Source organism: Lipotes vexillifer, unplaced genomic scaffold (assembly GCF_000442215.2).
Source record: "Lipotes vexillifer unplaced genomic scaffold, Lipotes_vexillifer_v1.1 scaffold710, whole genome shotgun sequence".
Lineage (NCBI taxonomy): Eukaryota > Metazoa > Chordata > Mammalia > Artiodactyla > Lipotidae > Lipotes > Lipotes vexillifer.
In genome coordinates this window covers 54,887-75,142 of record NW_006789347.1, presented here as the reverse complement: position 1 = coordinate 75,142, position 20,256 = coordinate 54,887, and the positions used below count along the sequence as shown (strand labels likewise).

General features: G+C 36.4%; 1 protein-coding gene across 2 annotated transcripts in view; it reads right to left on the bottom strand.

Annotated features, from left to right (window-relative positions):
- FER (FER tyrosine kinase) overlaps positions 1-20,256 on the bottom strand; it is a 474,424-nt gene that overhangs the window by 418,320 nt on the left and 35,848 nt on the right. For both annotated transcript variants that reach the window (XM_007462584.1, XM_007462585.1), the window contains exon 3: positions 10,689-10,956. In XM_007462584.1, the coding sequence (XP_007462646.1) occupies positions 10,689-10,895 (207 nt within the window). In that variant the 5' untranslated portion in view covers positions 10,896-10,956. The remainder of the gene's footprint in view (positions 1-10,688; positions 10,957-20,256) is intronic.

The window sequence follows — 20,256 nt, the reverse complement described above, 5'->3', positions numbered from 1 at the left end:
CAGGTGTCCCTCCCCCGCAGCCCTCTTTCCTGGCCTCTCTAAAGCTGAGGGCACACCCTGCCCGCAATAATCGCACAGCCTCACTTAAAGCACAGTCTACACAGGGGACTCCTCTTGATTGCCAGGCTGTGGTGGCCAGAAGGGCTTGTGCTCCTGGCCCCATGGGACCGTGACAATCAGAAAGATAGTTCTGGGCAGAATACCACACCCAGGACACTACAGAAACAGCAGACTGAAACATCCCTGATCCGCACATGAAAAAGGCCCCTTAATTGTCCTGGAGCTTCAACCTGAGGGGCAGGCTTCAGGTTTGCAATACATCTAAAGGCTACATAGGTGCTCTTTGGGAATGTAGGCAAGGAGACACCACCTGTGCACCCTGTCTTGGCCTCACCACAGCATGCTGGTACCTCCCAGAAGGAAGCTTATACACGCATCTGAAAGCCCAATTTTTCCAACTGCTGCCAAGGGGACATATCTGGACCTCAGTTTGGAGGTTGGCAGGGTATACAATTGTCGTCACACAGGACTTTATATATCTATCTGCATACTTCAAAAGCTATTGTCTGAGAAACAGGCTTCCAATCAGCCTGAATCAGGGTGACTAGGATCACTCCCTTTAGAACACTAACCGGTCTTGGCACACCCTCAATAAGCAAGACCTATCAAGAATAAATCAGACTAGTTAGACAATCACATAGGTTCCAGAGACAACCAAGAGCTAGAGCAAGGTTGAATAAGAGCCATCTCTTACATAAGGCCTAGTTCTTCAAGACTGGGAGAGGTAGCTATTTTGCCTAATACACAGAAACAATTACACAGAGTCAAGCGAGAGATAAAAATAGAGGAATATGTTCCAAACAAAAGAATAAGATGAAACCTCAGAAAAAGACCTTAATAAAACAGAGATAAGTAATATACCTGATATAGAGTTAAAAGAGATGCTCACTGAACTCAAAAGAATGGATGAACACTCTCACTGTGCTATGTCAAATAGACAGAAAATATTTTAAAAAACTAAACATGTCACAGAACTGAAGAACACAATAACTGAACTGAAAAATATACTAAAGGGGTTCAACAGCTGACTAACTAAAGTAGAACAAGTAAACAGCAACCTGGTAGATAGGGCAGAGGAACTCACCCAAACAATCAACAAAAAGAAACAAGAATTTTAAAAAATAAAGGTAACCTAAGAGACATACGAAACTACACCAAGCAGAATAACATTCACATTATAGGGGGCCCCAGAAGGAGAAGAGAGAAAGGGGCAGAAAACTTATTTGAAAAAATAATGGCCATAAATTCCCCTAACCTGGGGAAGGAAACATTCAGGTCCAGGAAGCACAGAGAATGCCAAATAAGATGAACAGCAAGATAAATTATAATTAAAACGTAAGAAGTTAAAGACAGAATCTTAAAAGCAACTAGTCACATAAACAGGAATCTCCATAAGACTATCTGCTGATTTTTCAGCAGAAACTCTGTAAGCCAGAAGGGAGATATTTAAAGTGATGAAAGGGAAAAACCTACAACCAAGAGCACTCTACCTGACAAGGCTATCATTCAGAACTGAAGGAGAGATTAAAGTGTTTTCTAAATAAGCAAAAGCTAAAGGAGTTCATCACCACTTAACCAACTTCATGAGAAAAGTAAATGGGTCTTCTTTAAGCTGAAACAAAAGGGTGCTAACTTATAACAGAAAAATATATGAGAGTAAAAATCTCACTGCTAAAAGCTAATATATGGTAAGGGTAGTGGGCTAATCACATAGAAAGCAATTAGAAGGTTAAAAGATAAAGTAGTAAAATTAATTGAAACTACAATAATTAGTTAAAGAATACACAAAATAAAAAGACGTACAATATGACATCAAAAACATAAAACATGACTGAGCAGAATAAAAATGTAAAGGTTTTAGAATGTGTTCAAATGTAAGTTGCTACCAACTTAAAATAGACTACTATATATATAAATTGTTATGTGTAAACCTCATGGTAACCACAAAGCAAAATGTACAGCAGACACACAAAAGATAATGAGAATGGAATCTAAACATAATACTAAAGAAATTCATCAAACCACAAGGGAAGAAAGAAAGAGATGAAAAAAGGAATCGAGAGAAGCTGCAAAAACATCCAGAAAACAATCAACAAAATGGCAACAAGTACATACCTATCAATATTTACTTTCAATGCAAATGGACTAAATTATCCAATCAAAAGACACAGAGTAGGTGAACAGATAAAAAAATAAATTTAAAAAAATAAAAGAATAATTTATGTTACCAAGAAGAGACTTACTTCAGGTTTAAGAACACATAGACTGAAAGCAAAGGGATGGAAAAAGATATTCCATGCAAATGGAAATGAAAAGAAAGCTGGTATACCTATACTCACATTAGACAAAACAGACTTTAAAACAAAGAACATAATAAAAGACAAAGAAAGGCATTACATAATATAAAGTGGTCAATTCAACAAGAGGATATGACATTTGTAAATATTTACACACCTAACATAGGAAAATCTAAATATATAAGACAACTATTAACAGGCCTAAAGGGAAAAATCTGACAGCAATACAATAATTGTTGGAGATTTTAACCACATTTACATCAAGGGATAGATCATCTACACAGAAAATCAATAAGGAAACATCAGCCTTAAATGAAACATCAGACCTGATGGACTTAACAGAAATATATAGAACATTCCACCCAAAAGCAGTAGAATACACATTCTTCTCAAGGGTACATGGAGCATTCTCAAGGATAGGCCACATGTTAGACCACAAAACAAGTCGCAATAAATTTAAGAAGACTGAAATAATATCAAGAAATTCCTATCCAAATTCCAATGGCATTCTGCACAGACCTAGAATAAATAATTCTAAAATCTATATGGGACCAAAGTCCCCAAGAAAAGAAGGGAGGGAGGGAGGGAGGGACAGAAGGAAGGGAGAGAAGGAAGGACAGAAAGAAGGAAGAAATGAATAAAGCTGTAGGTATCATGCTCCCTGATTTCAAACTATACTACAAAGCAATTGTAATCAAAATAGTATGGCATTGGCATAAGACACATAGATCAACAGAATAGAGAGCCCAGAAAGAAACCCACACATATATGGTCAATTAATTTACAACAAAGGAGACAAAAATATACAATGGGAAAAGGCAGTCTCTTCAATAAATGGTGTTGGGAAAACCCAACATCCACATGCAAGAGAATAAAACTGGATGACTATCTTACACCACATACAAAAATCAACTCAAAACTGATTAAAGACTTGAATGTAAGATCAGAAACCATAAAACTCCTAGAGGAAAACATAGGCAGTAAGCTCCTTGACATCACTCTTAGAGATATTTTTTGGATCTGATTCAAACACAATGGCAACAAAAGTAAAAATAAACAATTGGGACTACATCAAACTAAAAAGCTTCAGTACAGCAAAGGAAACCATCAACAAAACAAAAAGTCAACCTCCAGAATAGGATAAGATATTTGCAAATCATAGATCCAATAACGGGCTAATATCCAAAACACATAAAGAACTCATACAGCTAAACAACAACAACAAAATCCAATTTAAAAACAGGTAGAGGATATGAATAGACACTTTTCCAAAGAAGACATATGGGTGGCCAACAGGTAGGTAAAAAGATGCTCAAGATCACCAGCTATTAGGTAAATGCAAATAAAAACCACAATGAGATATTACCACATATCTGTCAGAATGGCTATTGTCAAAAAGACAAGAAATAATAAGTATTGGAGAATTTATAGAGAAAACAGAACCCTCACACACTGTGGGTGAGAATGTAATTTAGTACAGCTACTATGTAAAACAATATGGGGGCTTCCCTGGTGGCGCAGTGGTTGAGAGTCTGCCTGCCGATGCAGGGGACACGGGTTCATGCCCTGGTCCGGGAAGATCCCACGTGCCGCGGAGTGGCTGCGCCTGTGAGCCACGGCCACTGGGCCTGCGCATGCAGAGCCTGTGCTCCGCAAAGGGAGAGGCCACAACAGTGAGAGGCCCATGTACCACAAAAAAAAAAAAAAAGAAAAAACAATATGAAGGTTCCTCAAATAATAACAGAACTACCATATGCTCTAGTTATTCCACTTCTGGGTATTTATCTGAAGTAAACAAAAACACTAACTAAAAGAGATATATGCATCCCTATGTTCACTGTAGCATTGTTTAAAATAGCCAGATATGGAAATAACCTAAGTGTCCATTGGTGGATGAAGAGATAAAGAAGATGTGGTATATATACACAATGGAATACTTCTCAGCCATAAAAAAGAAGGAAATCTTTGCCACTTATGACAACATGGATGGGCTGTGAGGCTATTATGCTAAGTGAAATGTCAGTCAGAGAAAGACCAACACCATATGATTTCACTTATATGTGGAATTCAAAAAAACAAAACAAATAAGCAAAGAAATAAAACTCACAGGAACAGACTGGTGGTTATCAGAGGGGAAAGGGATTGGGGTGTAGGTGCAAAGGGTGAAGGGGTCAATTATATGGTGACAGATGATAACTAGACTTATTGCAATGATCACTTTATGGTATATATAAATACTGATTATGTTGTACACCTGAAACCAAAATGTTAGGTACCAGGTTTACTGGAATTAAAAACAAAACAAAACAAAAAAACTATCCTAACGTGAAAGAGAGGAAGGAAGGAAGGAAAGAAGGAAGGAAGGAAGGAAGGAAGGTTGGTTAATTCATTTGTCAAAAAAAGGAACAACTCTAAACATTTATGTACTTCTTAACAGAGATTCAAAATACATGAAATAAAAACTGATAAGGGGCTTCCCTTGTGGCACAGTGGTTGAGAGTCTGTCTGCCGATGCAGGGGACATGGGTTCATGCCCCAGTCCGGGAGGATCCCACATGCCACGAAGAGGCTGGGCCCGTGAGCCATGGCCGCTGAGCCTGCGCATCCAGAGCCTGTACTCCGCAATGGGAGAGGCCACAACAGTGAGAGGCCCGTGTACCGCAAAAAAAAAAAGAAAAAAAAACTGATCAAACTGCAGGGAGAAACAGACTTATTCACAATTATAATCAGAGATTTCAACACCATTCTCAATAGCTGATAGAAGAGGTGGACAAAAACGAGTAAGAGGGACTTCCCTGGTGGCCCAGAGGTTAAGAATCCACCTGTATTGCAACTACTGAGCCCACATGCTCTAGAGCCTGCACACCACAACTACTGAGACTGCGCACCACAACTACTGAGCCCATGCACTCTGGAGCCCATGCACCACAACTAGAGAGAAGCCCACGCACCGCAACGAAGAGCCTGCACACCACAATGAAAGACCCCACATGCCACAACAAAGATCCCATGTGCCACACCTAAGATCTGACGCAGCCAAATAAATTTTTTTTTTAAATGTGTAACCATATTCTTTAAAATAAAAAAACAATGAGTAAAGAAATAAATGACTTGAACACTACTATCAACCATCTTGACCTAAGTGTCATTTATAAGAACACTGCAAACAACAACAGCAGAGTATAAAGTGCACATGAAAGAGTTACCAAGACAGACCATATTCTGGGCCATGAAACAAGTATCCATAAATTTAAAAGGATTCAAGTCATATAAAATAGGGTCTTTGAAAACAATGGAACTCAATTTGAAATCAGTAACAAAAATATCTCTAGAAAAAAAAACAACTACTTGGAAATTATATAAGAGACATTGAAAGAATACATGGGTCAAAGAAGAAATCAAAAGTGAAATTAAAATGTATTCTGAACTGAAAAAAATGAAAATAACCATATGAGAATTTTCTGGGATGCAGCTAAAACAGTACTCAGAAAAAATTAAGAACACTATAAGGATGTATGTATTACAGAAGAAGAATAGTCTTAAATCAGTGATCTCAACTTCTACTTTATTAATCCAGGGGAGAAAAAGAGCAAATGAAACACAAATTAAATGGGGAAAAAAATTAATAGATTTCAGAGCAGAAATCAATGCAATAGAAAACAGAATATCAATATACAATGAATGAAATCAAAAGTTGGTTCTCATATAACATCAGTAAAATTGAGAAACCTCTAGCCAGTCCAATCAAGAAAAAAAAAAAGAAGACACAAATTATCAATATCAGGAATGAGACAGATAAGACCACTACAGATTCTCCAAATATTAAAAAGACAACAGGGCAAAATAATAAACAACACTAAAAAAAATTGACAACTTAGGCAAAAATAAACAAATTCCTTATAGTTCACTGAAGAAGAAAAGGATCATATGAATAACACTTTACTTTAAAAATTAAATTTATAACCAAAAACCTTCTCCCAAAGAAAACTCTAGGCCAAGATGACTTCACTGGTGAATTCTATCACACACCTAAGTAAGAAATAAAACCAATTCAACATAAACTTCTCCAGAAAATTGAAGAAAATACTTCCCACTTGTCTTATGAAGCCAGGCTTATTACTCTGCTACCAAAACCAGACAATATTACAGGAAAAGGAACTGTAGACCTATATGCCTCAGCAACACTGAAACAAAAATTCTCCAAAAAAATTTCTTAGCAAATTGAATCCAGTGACATAAAAACAAGGATAATACAAAAAGATGAAGTGGGAAGGTTTTTTTTTTGTTTTTTTGTTTTGTTTTGTTTTTTGCGGTATGCGGGCCTCTCACTGTTGTGGCCTCTCCCATTGTGGAGCACAGGCTCCAGACACGCACGCTCCGCGGCATGTGGGAACTTCCCGGACCAGGGCACAAACCCGTGTCCCCTGCATCGGCAGGCAGACTCTCAACCACTGCGCCACCAGGGAAGCCCTTTTTTTTTTTTTAACAATCTTCAAATGTTTGAAACATCTGAAAATCAATCAATACATTTCAACATATTATCAAACTGAAAAGAAAAAATACAATCACCTAAGCAGAAGAAGAAAAACCACTTGACAAAATCCAAAAACAATTAATGAAAAAGCTCTCAGCTAGGCAGGAACAGAAGGGAATTTCTATAAGCTTATAGAAGATATCTAAAAAAACTCAAAATTAACATCATACTTAATAGTGAAAGACTAAACACTTTTCCCCTAAGACCGAGAACAAGACATAGATGTCTGCTGTCAATACTTCTATTAAACTCTGTACCAGAGGTTTTAGCTATTGCAAGAAGGCCACAAAAATAAATAAAAGACATCCAAATTGGAAATGAAGAACTAAAATTCTCTTTGTTTGCAGATAATATAATCATCTGTGTAGAAGATTCAATGGAATTTATAAGACAACTGCAAATAAGTACGTTTTGCAAAGTTTAGGTTATGAGGTTAACATACATAATAACAATGAACAGTGGGAAACTGAAAATTAGGAAAAATACTATTTATAAGAACATCAAAAAATATGAAATACACATAAACCCAAAAGACCTATACACTTAAAACTATTGATATAAGATTAATTAGGAAAATTAAAGAAGATATACACTATGTCTATGGATTAGAACTCCAATACTGTTAAGATATACATTTTCCCAAAATTTACCTATATACTCAATGCATTTCAATCAAAAATCAGTAGTCTTTTTTATAGAAATTGATGAGCTAATTCTAAAATTCATATGGAAATGCACAGGAACTAAAGTAGCCAAAACAATTTTGGAAAGAAAAAAAAGCACAAAGAAAAATTACACTATCTAACTTTGAGATTACTATAAAGCAACAATAATCAGAATAATGTGATGCATTTTCAGAGTTAAGAGGAAAAGCTGACATACTCCTTGTTTTTCTTTGGGTTTCCAACCATTGTTCAACTGTTATCTCTCAACACTTCCTCTCTGAAAGGCAATACTACCAATTAAACCACTTCCTCTCAATCTATCACCTTTTCCTATCCCCTTTTCCCATCCCCCCAAATTCTCCTGCCCTCTTTATCTTAGCATTTGTCTCCATCTATCCCTCACCAAAATACCTGACACTTCAGTATACACATTGATGACTCCTTCTCTGTCCTGAACTCATAAATCCTCAATCTTCTTACCTGTTAATACTATTTCTTGTTCCTTTCACTACCTTACTTTTTTTTTTAAGATTTTTTTGATGTGGAGCATTTTTAAAGTCTTTATTGAATTTGTTACAATATTGCTTCTGTTTTATGTTTTGGCTTTTTGGCTGCAAGGCATGTGGGATCTTAGCTTCCCAACGAGGGATCAAACCCACACCACATGCACTGGAAGGGAAGTCTTAACCATTGGACCTCCAAGGGAAGTCCCATACTTTTCTAAACAGTATAATTTCAGTTAACATAGTAAATAAAACACATGGCTATTTTTCACTCCTTTCCAAAACCCTACCAAAATATAATATAGTCACTTAAAATATAAATTCGCAATAACAAAGAAGATAGAAAAGGCAACAATCACAGATAAGACTTGCCAACAAAATGTTAGAAAATGTAAGTGGTAACTGATTAGCATGTCAGGAAAAGGTGAAACTTAAGTGTACAGCAAAGGGGAGGTCAAGAAGAAAAGGCCACATGGTGGGAGGGGGGGAATTGGAGGAAAATGATCAAAAGGTACAAACTTCCAGGTATAAGGTAAATAAGTACTAGGGATATAATGTATAGCATGATGACTATAGTTAACACTGTTGTATGATAAGAGTTGTTAAGTGAGTGCTTTCTAAGAGTTTTTATCAAAAAGAGAAATTTTTTCCTTTTCTTTTAATTATTTGGATATCAGCTAAATCTACTGTGGTAATCATTTCACAACATAACATAAATCAAACCATCATGCTGGACTTCCCTGGTGGTGCAGTGGTTAAGAATCTGCCTGCCAATGCAGGGGATATGGGTTCGATCCCTGATCCGGGAACATCCCACATGCCGCGAAGCAACTAAGCCCATGTGCCACAACTACTGAGGCTGTACTCTAGAGCCCGTGAGCCACAACTACTGAACCCATGTGCTACAACTACTGAACCCATGTGCCACAACTACTGAAGCCCGCCCACCTAGAGCCCGTGCTCCGCAACAAGAGAAGCCACGACAATGAGAAGCCCATGCACCGCAACGAAGAGTAGCACCCGCTTGCCGCAACTAAAGAAAGCCCGCATGCAGCAACGAAGACCCAATGCAGCCAGAAATAAATAAATAAATAAATTTATTAAAAATAAAAGAATGAGGAAGCCCTTTTAAAAAAAAAAATCATGCTATACACCTTAAACCTATACAGTGATGTATGTCAATTATATCTTAATGAAACTGGGGGGAGAAAAGACCAGTTTATAGGGTCAGATAACTCCAATAAATCTCAGGAACTGGAGAAATCTAAATGAAGAAAAAGGAGAGGGCACCGAAACAAAAGGATTGATTCAGTCTATATAAGGAACAGCCAGAATTCTAGTTCCTATTGCTCAGCCCACAGACATGCAACTATTCTTTCCCCAGTGCAGAAGAAAACAAGAGGAAAAAATTAACCAGAGAGCTTTTGGACTCAGAGACACCAGGCAGCTTACCAAAAACAGGAGGATTAACTAAAATATGACTCTTCGAACACTCAATCTACTTTCCCTATCTATTCCCATAACATAACAGAGTAGTCAAACAAAATACAGGACACCAGTTAAATTTGAATTTCAGATAAAAAATAAATAATTTTTATTGTATGCATTTCTCAAATATTGTACGCAAATTTAACTGGTGTTCTATATTTTAATTTGCTACATCTGGCAACCCTACCTTCAGACTAGAGACTAAAGAATGGTTCTTTGGGGAATCTCATTGGCCCAGGAAAGGATGTTAAAGATATTAACATTAGGAGTTCTCAGCAACATCACAGATCTTTACCTGATCACACATACCACATACACGCATTCCCCATAAGAAACAGAGTTTCTTCTACAATTTACTCAAATCCTAAGACCCATGAGTGCAAGGAACGCACTAATTTTTTTAACTTTCCAAGTAAGGTAAAAAAAATTTTAACTTTGAATAAATATAGTGAAATGTGAAGTAAGACAATGAAAATAAACAGCGAAAATCCAAAACTATTAAGGTGTGTAATATTTCATATTTTATGCCTTCAAAGGACAATCAGCAGTGCAATTTTGGCCTTTATTTTTATAGCCCTTATTTTTAAATTTTATACTTTATAATCTTGGAGCTAAAAAACCATATTGTTTATCCAAAGGATTTTTATGTGTGATTAAATCATCAATATATTAGTATTTTAGTAATGAAATGACAGCAGAGAACACCTACATGTTAAAATACTCCATGTGATTCACTATACAAATGATTCACAGAAGAATGCAGGGAAGGTGGGTTATAATGAAAGTTTGTGTCAAAAGAAGAAAGCAGTGGGCTCAAGGAAACCAAGGAGGTAGGGTAATAAAGAAAATGAAATTTGTAAGAAGGGTTCTCAAACCTAACTAATCATTAGAATAATCTGGACATCTATTGGAAAAAAAGATTTCAAAGTTCAAAAATTTCAGACCTACTGACTCAGAATATCAGGAGCTGGGCCCAAATTTTACAATTTTTGAAACTTTCCCCATGAGATTCTGATAATCAGCAAGATTTTGGAAGATTTTAGAATGCTGACTTAGGTACGCTTATTCAATAGTATGATGTATTTGCCTTAAGGACAACTATGATGCTATAGACAATAAATGATGAAATCATTCTTCTTACCTTGGATGCATTGCTGACATAATTCATTTGGATAGTACTTTCTTTATCAACTTGATTACAAAGGTTCTGTAAAGTAGATGCATATTCTTTATCACTTTTTATTCTCAGGGCCATAAATTTCTTCACTGTTTCCAGTAACTGTAATTCCCAGTCTTGCAATTTTAACACAGCTTCATGTGAATTCTTCAGGTCACTCCCAAACCCCATTTTTGTAAGGCACTGTCTTATCCTCCACGCTGCACAATTGAGCCGTCTAATCAGCACATATCTGTGTATGTAAACAGAAGAAAAGAATCTTAAATCAAAAGGAAATTAGTCTTCAAAGCAAAGTTATGGCCCATTCTTTTTAGAGTAAAAAAAAAAAAAAAAAATCAGTATAACTGAAAGCTTTCCCCAAAAAATCAGGAACAAGATGAGAATGTCCAATCTCACCACTTCTATTCAACACTGTAATAGAGGTTCCAGTCAGTAGAATGAAATAAGTGAAATAATTTCCAATGAATTTGGAATGGAAGAATTAAAACTATATTTATTTGCAGATGACATGACGTATATAGAAAATCCTAAGAAATACAATTTTTAAAGTATTAGAACTAATAAATGAGCTCAGTAATATTACAGGGTACAAGATCAATATACAATATCAACTGTATTTCTACATACTAGCAATGATCAATCTGAAAACAAAATTAAAAAACAATTCCAAAACAATTCCATTTACAACAGCATCAAAAAGAATAAAATATTTAGGAATAAATTTTACAAAATAAATACAAAACTTTACTCTTAAAATTATAAAATATTGTTGAAAAAAATTAAAGATGACCTAAATAAATGGAAAGACTCATGTTAATGGATCCAAAAGACTTAATATTAATAAAGCAACTGCCCAACTTGTTCTACAAACTTAACTCAATCCACATTAAAATCTAAGATAGCTTTTTTTTTGGCAGAAATTGACAAGCTAATCTTAAAACTTACAAAGAAATGCAAGGAAGCCAGAATAACCAAATAAATAAACAAACAAACCAAAACACCCTGAAGAAAAAGAACAAAGCTGGAGGACTCAGACTTCACTGCCAAGCCTATTCAATGGAGGGAAAAAAAGTCTTTTCTACTAAAGATGCTGGGAAAATTGGATTCCACATGCAAAAGACTTAAGCAGGATGTCTCCTTAGACCATACACAAAAAATTAAATCTAAAGGAATCACAGATCTAAATATCAGAGCTAAAACTATAAAACTCAGAAGAAAATATAGTAGTAAATCTTCGTGACCTTGGTCCAGGCAATGGTTTCTAAATATGACACCAAAAGTGCAAGCAACAAAATAAAAATATGTAAATTTGTTTTCATCAAAATTAAAAACTTCTGTACTTTGAAGGCCACCATCAAGTAACTGATAAGACCACAGAATGGGGAAAATATTTACAAATCATATATCTGATCAGGGACTTTTATCTGGATTATATAAAGAATTCTTACAACTCAATAATAACAAGACAAACCAATTAAAAATGGGCAAAAGATCTGAGTAGACATTTCTCCAAATAAGATTTACAGACGTCCACTAAGCACATGAAAAGATGTTCAATATCATTAGCCATTAGGAAAATACCAATCAAAACCACAATGAGATACCATTTCACACCACTAAGATATCCATAATCAAAAAGACAGATAATATCAAGTGTTGGAGACTGTGAAGAAATTAGAACCATCAGATACTGGTGGTGTAAATGTAAAACGGATAGTTCCTCAAAACTTAAACACAGTTATTATATATGACCCAGAAATTCCACTCTTAGGTATGTACCGAAGAAAAATAAAAACATATGCCCACACAAAAACTTGTGCATTAATATTCGAGCAGAATTATTCATAATAGTCACAAAGGGCAACAACCCAAATGTTCATCAACTGATGAATGGATAAATAAAACGATGTATCCATACAATGAAATTGGCAACGGTAATGAATGAAATGTTGAAACAAGCTACAGCATGGATAAACCTTGTAAACATGCTAAGTGAAATGAGCCAAACAGAAAAGACTGACATGTTGTGCTGTCTTCTTATATGAAATGTCCAAAATCTATTTTTAGAGGCATAAATCAAATTAGTATTGACTAGAGCTGGCAAATTTGTGAAGAAATGAGGAGTGACTGCTAACGGGTACCGGATTTCCTTTTGGAGTGAGTAGAGGGCTCTAAAATTGATTGTGGTAATGGTTGCACAACTGTGAACAGAATAAAAACCATTAAATTGTACAGTTTAAATGGGTGAATTCTTCAGCATGTGAGTTATAGCTCAAAGTTGTTAAAAAAAAAAATCTCTGCAGTATAACTTATAATCATCTAAAGGTCAGTTATCAGACACCCCAAAGTTATTCCTGCTTGTTTGCTATAAATCCCAAGAACTATGATAGAATTTATTTTCCCCTCCAGTCTCCTAGAATTTCAAGCAGTGAATCTTTTAGGGTCAGTTAGAAGAAATAAAGAAACACATCTTTTATTTTTAAGTCTGGCTCATCATATCAGCAGTCAATTTAATTCAGCTGAAATCCTCTAACCTATACAGAAAAATAAGAAAAGGTTTCTCTCTCTAAGCTCAGTGATACCATTTAAAGAGACGGTAAAAATGTGTGGGTTTTCCAAATAGAAAACAAATTCCAATTTTTTCCCAACTGAAAACTGTCTGGTTTTATGATCGAACAAGTAGAGCGGGAAAAAGGTTGTGGAAAAATGTACTCCATCAAGGTTTCCAAAGTTGCAAGCAGGACACTAAATGGACCTTAACATAAATAAGTCAATAAAAGTAATTGACTTATTCACTTTAATATCAAGTAGGATAATTCTAGTTTATTCACTTTGTAGGTAGTAGCTTTAAAAAATTTACTTTGATATACTGTATCTTTATGGGTCACAAAAAAGAACATTTTTCCGTTATTTTACTTATAGCTCAACTAAGTCTCAGCGAAGATATACTCTCATACCATGTTTTCAATGGAAGAATAAGAAATTTTTTTCCAAAGAAAGGTGAAACGTTTTGCTTTTTTTTTTAAAACTATATCTGAGATTGTGGTTCATTTTATTCTATAGCTTGGAATAAACATCACTTCTGCTTCTAAATGCATCTAGCTGTGGTCAAAGCTTTGACAATAGTTTTTTTCTCTCATTATTAGGAATTTCAAAAGGATTATGAAGAACTTAGATGAATAAAAAGGGAAACAATCTGGCAGCTATCTGAGAAACACTCCAGCCCACCCTAAGGGCTTATTTATGTACACCAGTATTCTAGGTCAGGGTGAATATAAAATAATTTAATACATGGTACCACTCCTTGAGGAATCACAAATAATAAAAATTTTAAAAAACAGCTCCATAATTAACTGATTATGTCTAATTATTAAATTAGTAGAGATTATAAATACTTTAAGGAATTAAAGGGAATGGTATCCTACAGATAATTTTTCCACAGATGTCAAATGATATACATAAGCCTATTCAATTCAGTAGTGTTTGGAATTTTTTTAAAAACTGGAAATATTAATTAAAAGGAACTGACTAGGTAAATTACAATCAAAGCAGCTGCAGTTGATTGTATTGATAACTGAGAAATCCTAAGGAGTACCATTCAAATCATTGTGTGAATCTGTTCAGTGTCCAACATTCACAACCATATGTGATAGATGTGGTCATGGCATATTCATTCAGTGGAGTGTCATTCAACCCTAATATAAAAATGAGAAAACTTGTGTATTGATTGGGAACTATCATTAACCATTATTAATAGAAAACAGTAAGATACAAAACTTGGTATGCTTACATTGTGTAAAAAGGAGGAAGAATAATAAAAATTAAATTTACTTGTTAAGTGCATAAAATATTTCTAGAAGAACACACAGTGGCTGGGACACAGGAATGGGAAGGAGACTCTTCATTATATACTCTTTTGTACATCTTAATTTTGTTTTAAGTGAACATATTGCTATTACTTATTCAAAAATTAATTAAAGAATTTTTGAAGAGAAAAAGAAAAAATTAATGAAACCTGAAGTAATCTAGAAAAGTTTCCTAGAAATAGCACGACATGAGTTAAGGTTGGAAAAACCATGATTTAGATAAAAAGGTTAAAAAGGAAATGTATTTCAGGAAGCAATATGGGGAATATAAGTGACTAGGGGGTGAAGTAAACAAAGAAATGTCTCCAAAATCAAGCTATATGTGGCAAGCAGTGGCAGATGGCACGCCAATTTACCTCTTGCTATTCTAACATTAAGGGAACTAATAAGGCTCAAACTCCTTAACTGGTGTTTAAGGCAAAATAACAAGATCATGAATGTGATGTTTTAAATGGTTAGTTTGCTGGTGCTAGTTACGCAAGTGTGTTCAGTTGGTGAAATTTCATAAAGCTGAGCATCTGTGATTTGTGCACTTTTCTATATGTATGTTACAGTTAATTTAAAAAGAGACATAGAGATAGAGTTTAATCTGGAAGCTAGGTATAAAATAGCTTGAAGACAGCAAAAACATAAAATGAGACATAAGAAGGCAAATTAATAAGTCACTACAGCTATACAGCTTGAGAAATGAGGATCTATAATTGACAATGTCAGTGAGAGTTAAGATCAAAGAGGCTTGACCTGGTAAATGGATTTAAAGAAAAGAGAGACAGATGATACAATGACAACTTCAAGGCTTTAATAATAAATGATGACAATATCAATTGAAATGGAAGAATGAGAATAAGCAGGAAATAAATGCTTAGGTAAAATACAACGCTAAGGATACAAATTTGAGAGTCAGCTGCTTAAAGGTGATAAAACCAATAGACTGAATGTTGACAGAAAAGCAGAGAATTACAAGGACAAAGCCCATGAGAATGTATCAATGGAGGAACTAGAAGAAGAAAAGCCAAAGGTAGAGATTAAGTAAGCAAAAAAGAGGTTTGATAGAGTTACATATGATGGGATAAAAAAGAAGTTATTAGCAATGTCGAATGTCAGAGAGAGATGTGAAAACTGCAAAAAGTCATTATTAGAATTTTCAGGTAAAGTCAGTATAGTAAAAGAAGTACTTCAGAAGCTCCTACCACCAATAACTAATAAAAAGAACAAAAATTGTTAAGAAAAAACAAAAATTTAAACATATCATCAGCAAATAAAGGAGTAAAACTTTATGCCACAAGTTTCACAGCATAGTTTCAAAGGAAAAAAAGAGAAAATTCTGGTGCTCTAGGCAGCATGGAAATGTTCCCAACATTACCCCTCAACTTTCAGGAGATATCCTGAGGAAGAAGAATTAACAAAATCCTGAGAATTCACACTGGATACTCCAAGATGAAAAGAAGCAGCATACGCTGAACAGACCAACCTAGGGAAAAATCAAGAAAATAACTAAAGGAATATTACTCAGCCATAAAAAGAAACGAAATTGAGTTATTTGTAGTGAGGTGGATGGACCTAGAGTCTGTCATACACAGTGAAGTAAGTCAGAAAGAGAAAAATAAATACCATATGCTAACATATATATATAGAATCTAAAAAAAAATGTTTCTGAAGAAACATAGGGAACGATAAGCTGGGAAGAAGTGAGAGACTGGCATTGACATATATACACTACCAAATGTAAAACAGATTGCTAGTGGGAAGCAGCCACAGAGCACAGGGAGATCAGCTCGGTGCTTTGTGACCACCTAGAGGGGTGGGATAGGGAAGGTGGGAGGGAGACATAACAGGGAGGGGAGATGGGGATATATGTATTCATATAGCTGATTCACTTTGTTATACAGCAGAAATTAACACAACAATGTAAAGCAATTATACTCCAATAAACCTGTTAAAAAAAAAAAAAGAAAAGAAAAGAACTAAAGAAAGAAGCTTCTCTGTACCAAGACAGGACCTCAGAAAAATGCAGGGAGGGCAGCCTTGGCTTGCCATTTTCCAGGGCTCTATGAAGAACTGGTGGATGAAATTAAATCCAGAAGTACAGGATGTTTAATGGAATCTCATAAGAGAGAGTAAATCTCAGGGCCCCCAACAAGGCCAAACTCAGTCCCAGCCAATACCTCCCCACCCCTCTATCGCCATGCTCATATGACAAATAAACCAAAATTAAAAGTAAAACCTAGGAATTCCCTGGTGGCGCAGTGGTTAAGAATCCGCCTGCCAATGCAGGGGACACGGGTTCGAGCCCTGGTCCAGGAAGATCTCACGTGCCGTGGAGCAACTAAGCCCATGCACCAAACTACTAAGCCTGCGCTCTAGAGTTCGCGAACCACAACTATTGAGCCCGCATGCCACAACTACTGAGTCCGTGCACCTAGAGCCCGTGCTCCGCAACAAGAGAAGCCACCGCAATGAGAATCCTGCGCACCACAACGAAGAGTAGCCCCCGCTCAATGCAACTAGAGAAAGCCTGTATGCAGCAATGAAGACCCAATGCAGCCAAAAATTTAAAATAAATTTTAAAAAAAAAGTAAAACCTAGCTTCTGATCCAAACAAGATGGCATAGACCATTTTTCCCAGCTCAGCCCCACAAAACACAACTATAAACATTGAAAATAGCAAAAGGGACGACCAAAGAATAACTGAGAGGTAGAAAAGGGAAACTCCTTTGGCCCTAGGACTGGAAGAACAGCACAGAAGCAGGGTGTCTTGTACTCCCCTCACCAAACAGAAAACGGTCATCCATCCCTGACTTTTCCCAACTTCCAGTCTGGGAACAAAAGGCAGTCCGTGTAGGCTAACTCCTCCCAGGATCCGACAAGAGTCCCTCTGACTACATCAGGCAAGCCAGACACCACCAGCAAGGGAGACAGATTATGAGCCTCACCAAAAACAAACAGCCAGGGGAAGCATTCTCCTTCCCTGATAGGCCTGAGAATCCCATTTTCTGCCAAGAGAAACGGAATGAGGCAGAAAGAACCAGCAAGAGAGATCCAGCAATAGCAAGCAGCCCAGTCAGAAAGCCTCCCTGTTCCCACAGGTCCAAGGATCACCTTTCCCACCCAGAAACACCAGAGCAGGTACACAGAACTGGCAAAAGGGACCCAGGTCTAGCAAGAGGTCCAGTCCAGGAAGCTCCTTGTTCTCTGCGAGTCCAAGATTCTTCTTTCCTGACCAGAGACTGTAGGGCAGCTAGGGGGCACGGTAAAGAAATCCAATCTCACCCCTTCTCTAACCAACAGACACCTAGTACTGCTCAGCCTAAGAAAAATGTCTTCTACCCCCTCAAGCAGCACCACCACCATCAAGAACCAGTGGGAGCCCTAGTGATACCAGATAAAGCAAACCAAAATAACAGCACAAAGACTCAAAATTAAACTGTCAATGGAACCACAGCCCACAAAAATAGGCCAAGAACTGCATGTTAAATCTAACCAGAGTGAATGACTGCCTGTAAAAATAAAAGATTGAAATAGGCTATTGAAATAGAGTCTCCTAACATAATAGATAAGATATCTAGGCTTCAATTGAAAATCACCTGTTATATCAAGAACCAAGAAAAATAATCACAAGTTAAAAAAGAAAAGACAATCAACCTATGCCAACAACAAGATGAATCAGATGTTGGAATTATCAGAAAATTATTTTAAATCAGCCATCACAGAAATGCTTCAACAATCGATTACAAATTCTCTTAAAACAAATGTAAACCAAAAATTACAAATTCTCTTAAAACAAATGTAAAACAAAAATTACAAATTCCCTTAAAACAACTGTAAAATTAGAAAATCTAAGCAAAAAACAGAAGTTATTAAAAAACATGGAAATTATAGAACTAAAAAATACAATAACAGGAATAAAAAACTCACTAGATGAGCGCAACAGTAGACAACAAAGGATACAATCAGTGAATGTAAGAAAGAGGAATAGAATTCAACTAATCCAAACAACAGAGAAAATATACAGAAAATAAGAAGAATAAGCAAAGCCTCAGGGATCTGCAGGACAATAACAGAAGACCCAACATTTGTATTATCTGAGTTCCAGAAGGAGAGAAGAAAGTAGGGCTGAAAGAGTATTCAAAGAAATATGTCCAACTTGGTGAATGAGAAATCAAGACAGTGTGGTATTAGTAGAGGATAGACAGTAGATGAATGGAACAGAATAAAGAACCCAGAAATAGACCCACGTAAATATGCTCAACTATTTTTTGACAAAGGTCCAGAAACAATTCAATGAAGGAAAACTAGCCTTTTCAATAAATGGTACTGGAGCAATTGGATATCTCTAGGCCAAAAAAAGAATGAACTCTGACCTAACACCTTACACAAAAATTAATTCAAAAACTTAAACATAAACATAAAACTGCAAAACTTCTATGAAAAAAGAAACAGGAGGAAATCTTCAGGATCTAAAGCTAGGCAAAGTTCTTAGACTTGAAACAAAAAAACACAATCCACGGCTTCCCCGGTGGTGCAGTGGTTGAGAGTCCGCCTGCCAATGCGGGTGACACGGATTCGTGCCCCAGCCCGGGAAGATCCCACATGCCGCGGAGCGGCTGGGTCCGTGAGCTATGGCCGCTGAGCCTGCGCGTCCGGAGCCCGTGCTCCGCAAAGGGAGAGGCCACAACAGTGAGAGGCCCGCATACCACAAAAAAAATTAATTAATTAATTAATTTAATTTTTAAAAAAAACACAATCCATAAAAGGAAAAATTGATAAATTGGGCTCATCAAAAGTAAAAAGGGTGCTCTGTGAAAGCCCATGTGAAGATGAGAAAAAGACAGGCTATAGACTGGGAGAAAATATTTGCAAACCACATATCTGACAGAGAACTAGTTCCTAGAATTCATAAAACCTCTTAAAATTCAACATTTAAAAACAACAACAATCCAACTAGAAAATGAGCAGAAGACATGAACAGACATTTCACAGAAAAGGATATAAAAATGGCAAATGAGCACACAAAAAGATGTTCGACATAAATTAGCCATCAGGGAAATGCAATTAAAAACAAATGGAGGGGCTTCCCTGGTGGCGCAGTGGTTGAGAGTCCGCCTGCCGATGCAGGGGACACGGGTTCGTGCCCCGGTCTGGGAGGATCCCACATGCCGCGGAGCGGCTGGGCCCGTGGGCCATGGCCGCTGAGCCTGTGCGTCCGGAGCCTGTGCTCTGCAACGGGAGAGGCCACAAGCAGTGAGAGGCCTGCGTACTGAAAAAAAAAAAAAAAAACAAATGGAGACACCACTACATACCTATCAGAATGGCTAAAATAAAATATAATGACAAGACCAAACACTTGTAAGGATATGGAAAAAATGGATCATTCATTTGCTGCTGGTTAGTAGACAAAAAATGGTACAGCCACTCTGGTTTCTTATCAAACTAAACATTCAACTACCATACGACCCAACAATTGCACCCTTGGACATTTATGCCATAGAAATGAAAACATATGTTCACACAAAAACCTGTACACAAATGTTCATAGCAGCTTTATTTGTAATAGCCAAACTCTGGAATCAGCACAGGGATCCTTCAACAGGTGAATGCATACCATGGAATACTACCCACATTAAAAAGGAACAGTCTATCGACATAGACAACAACTTGCACGAATC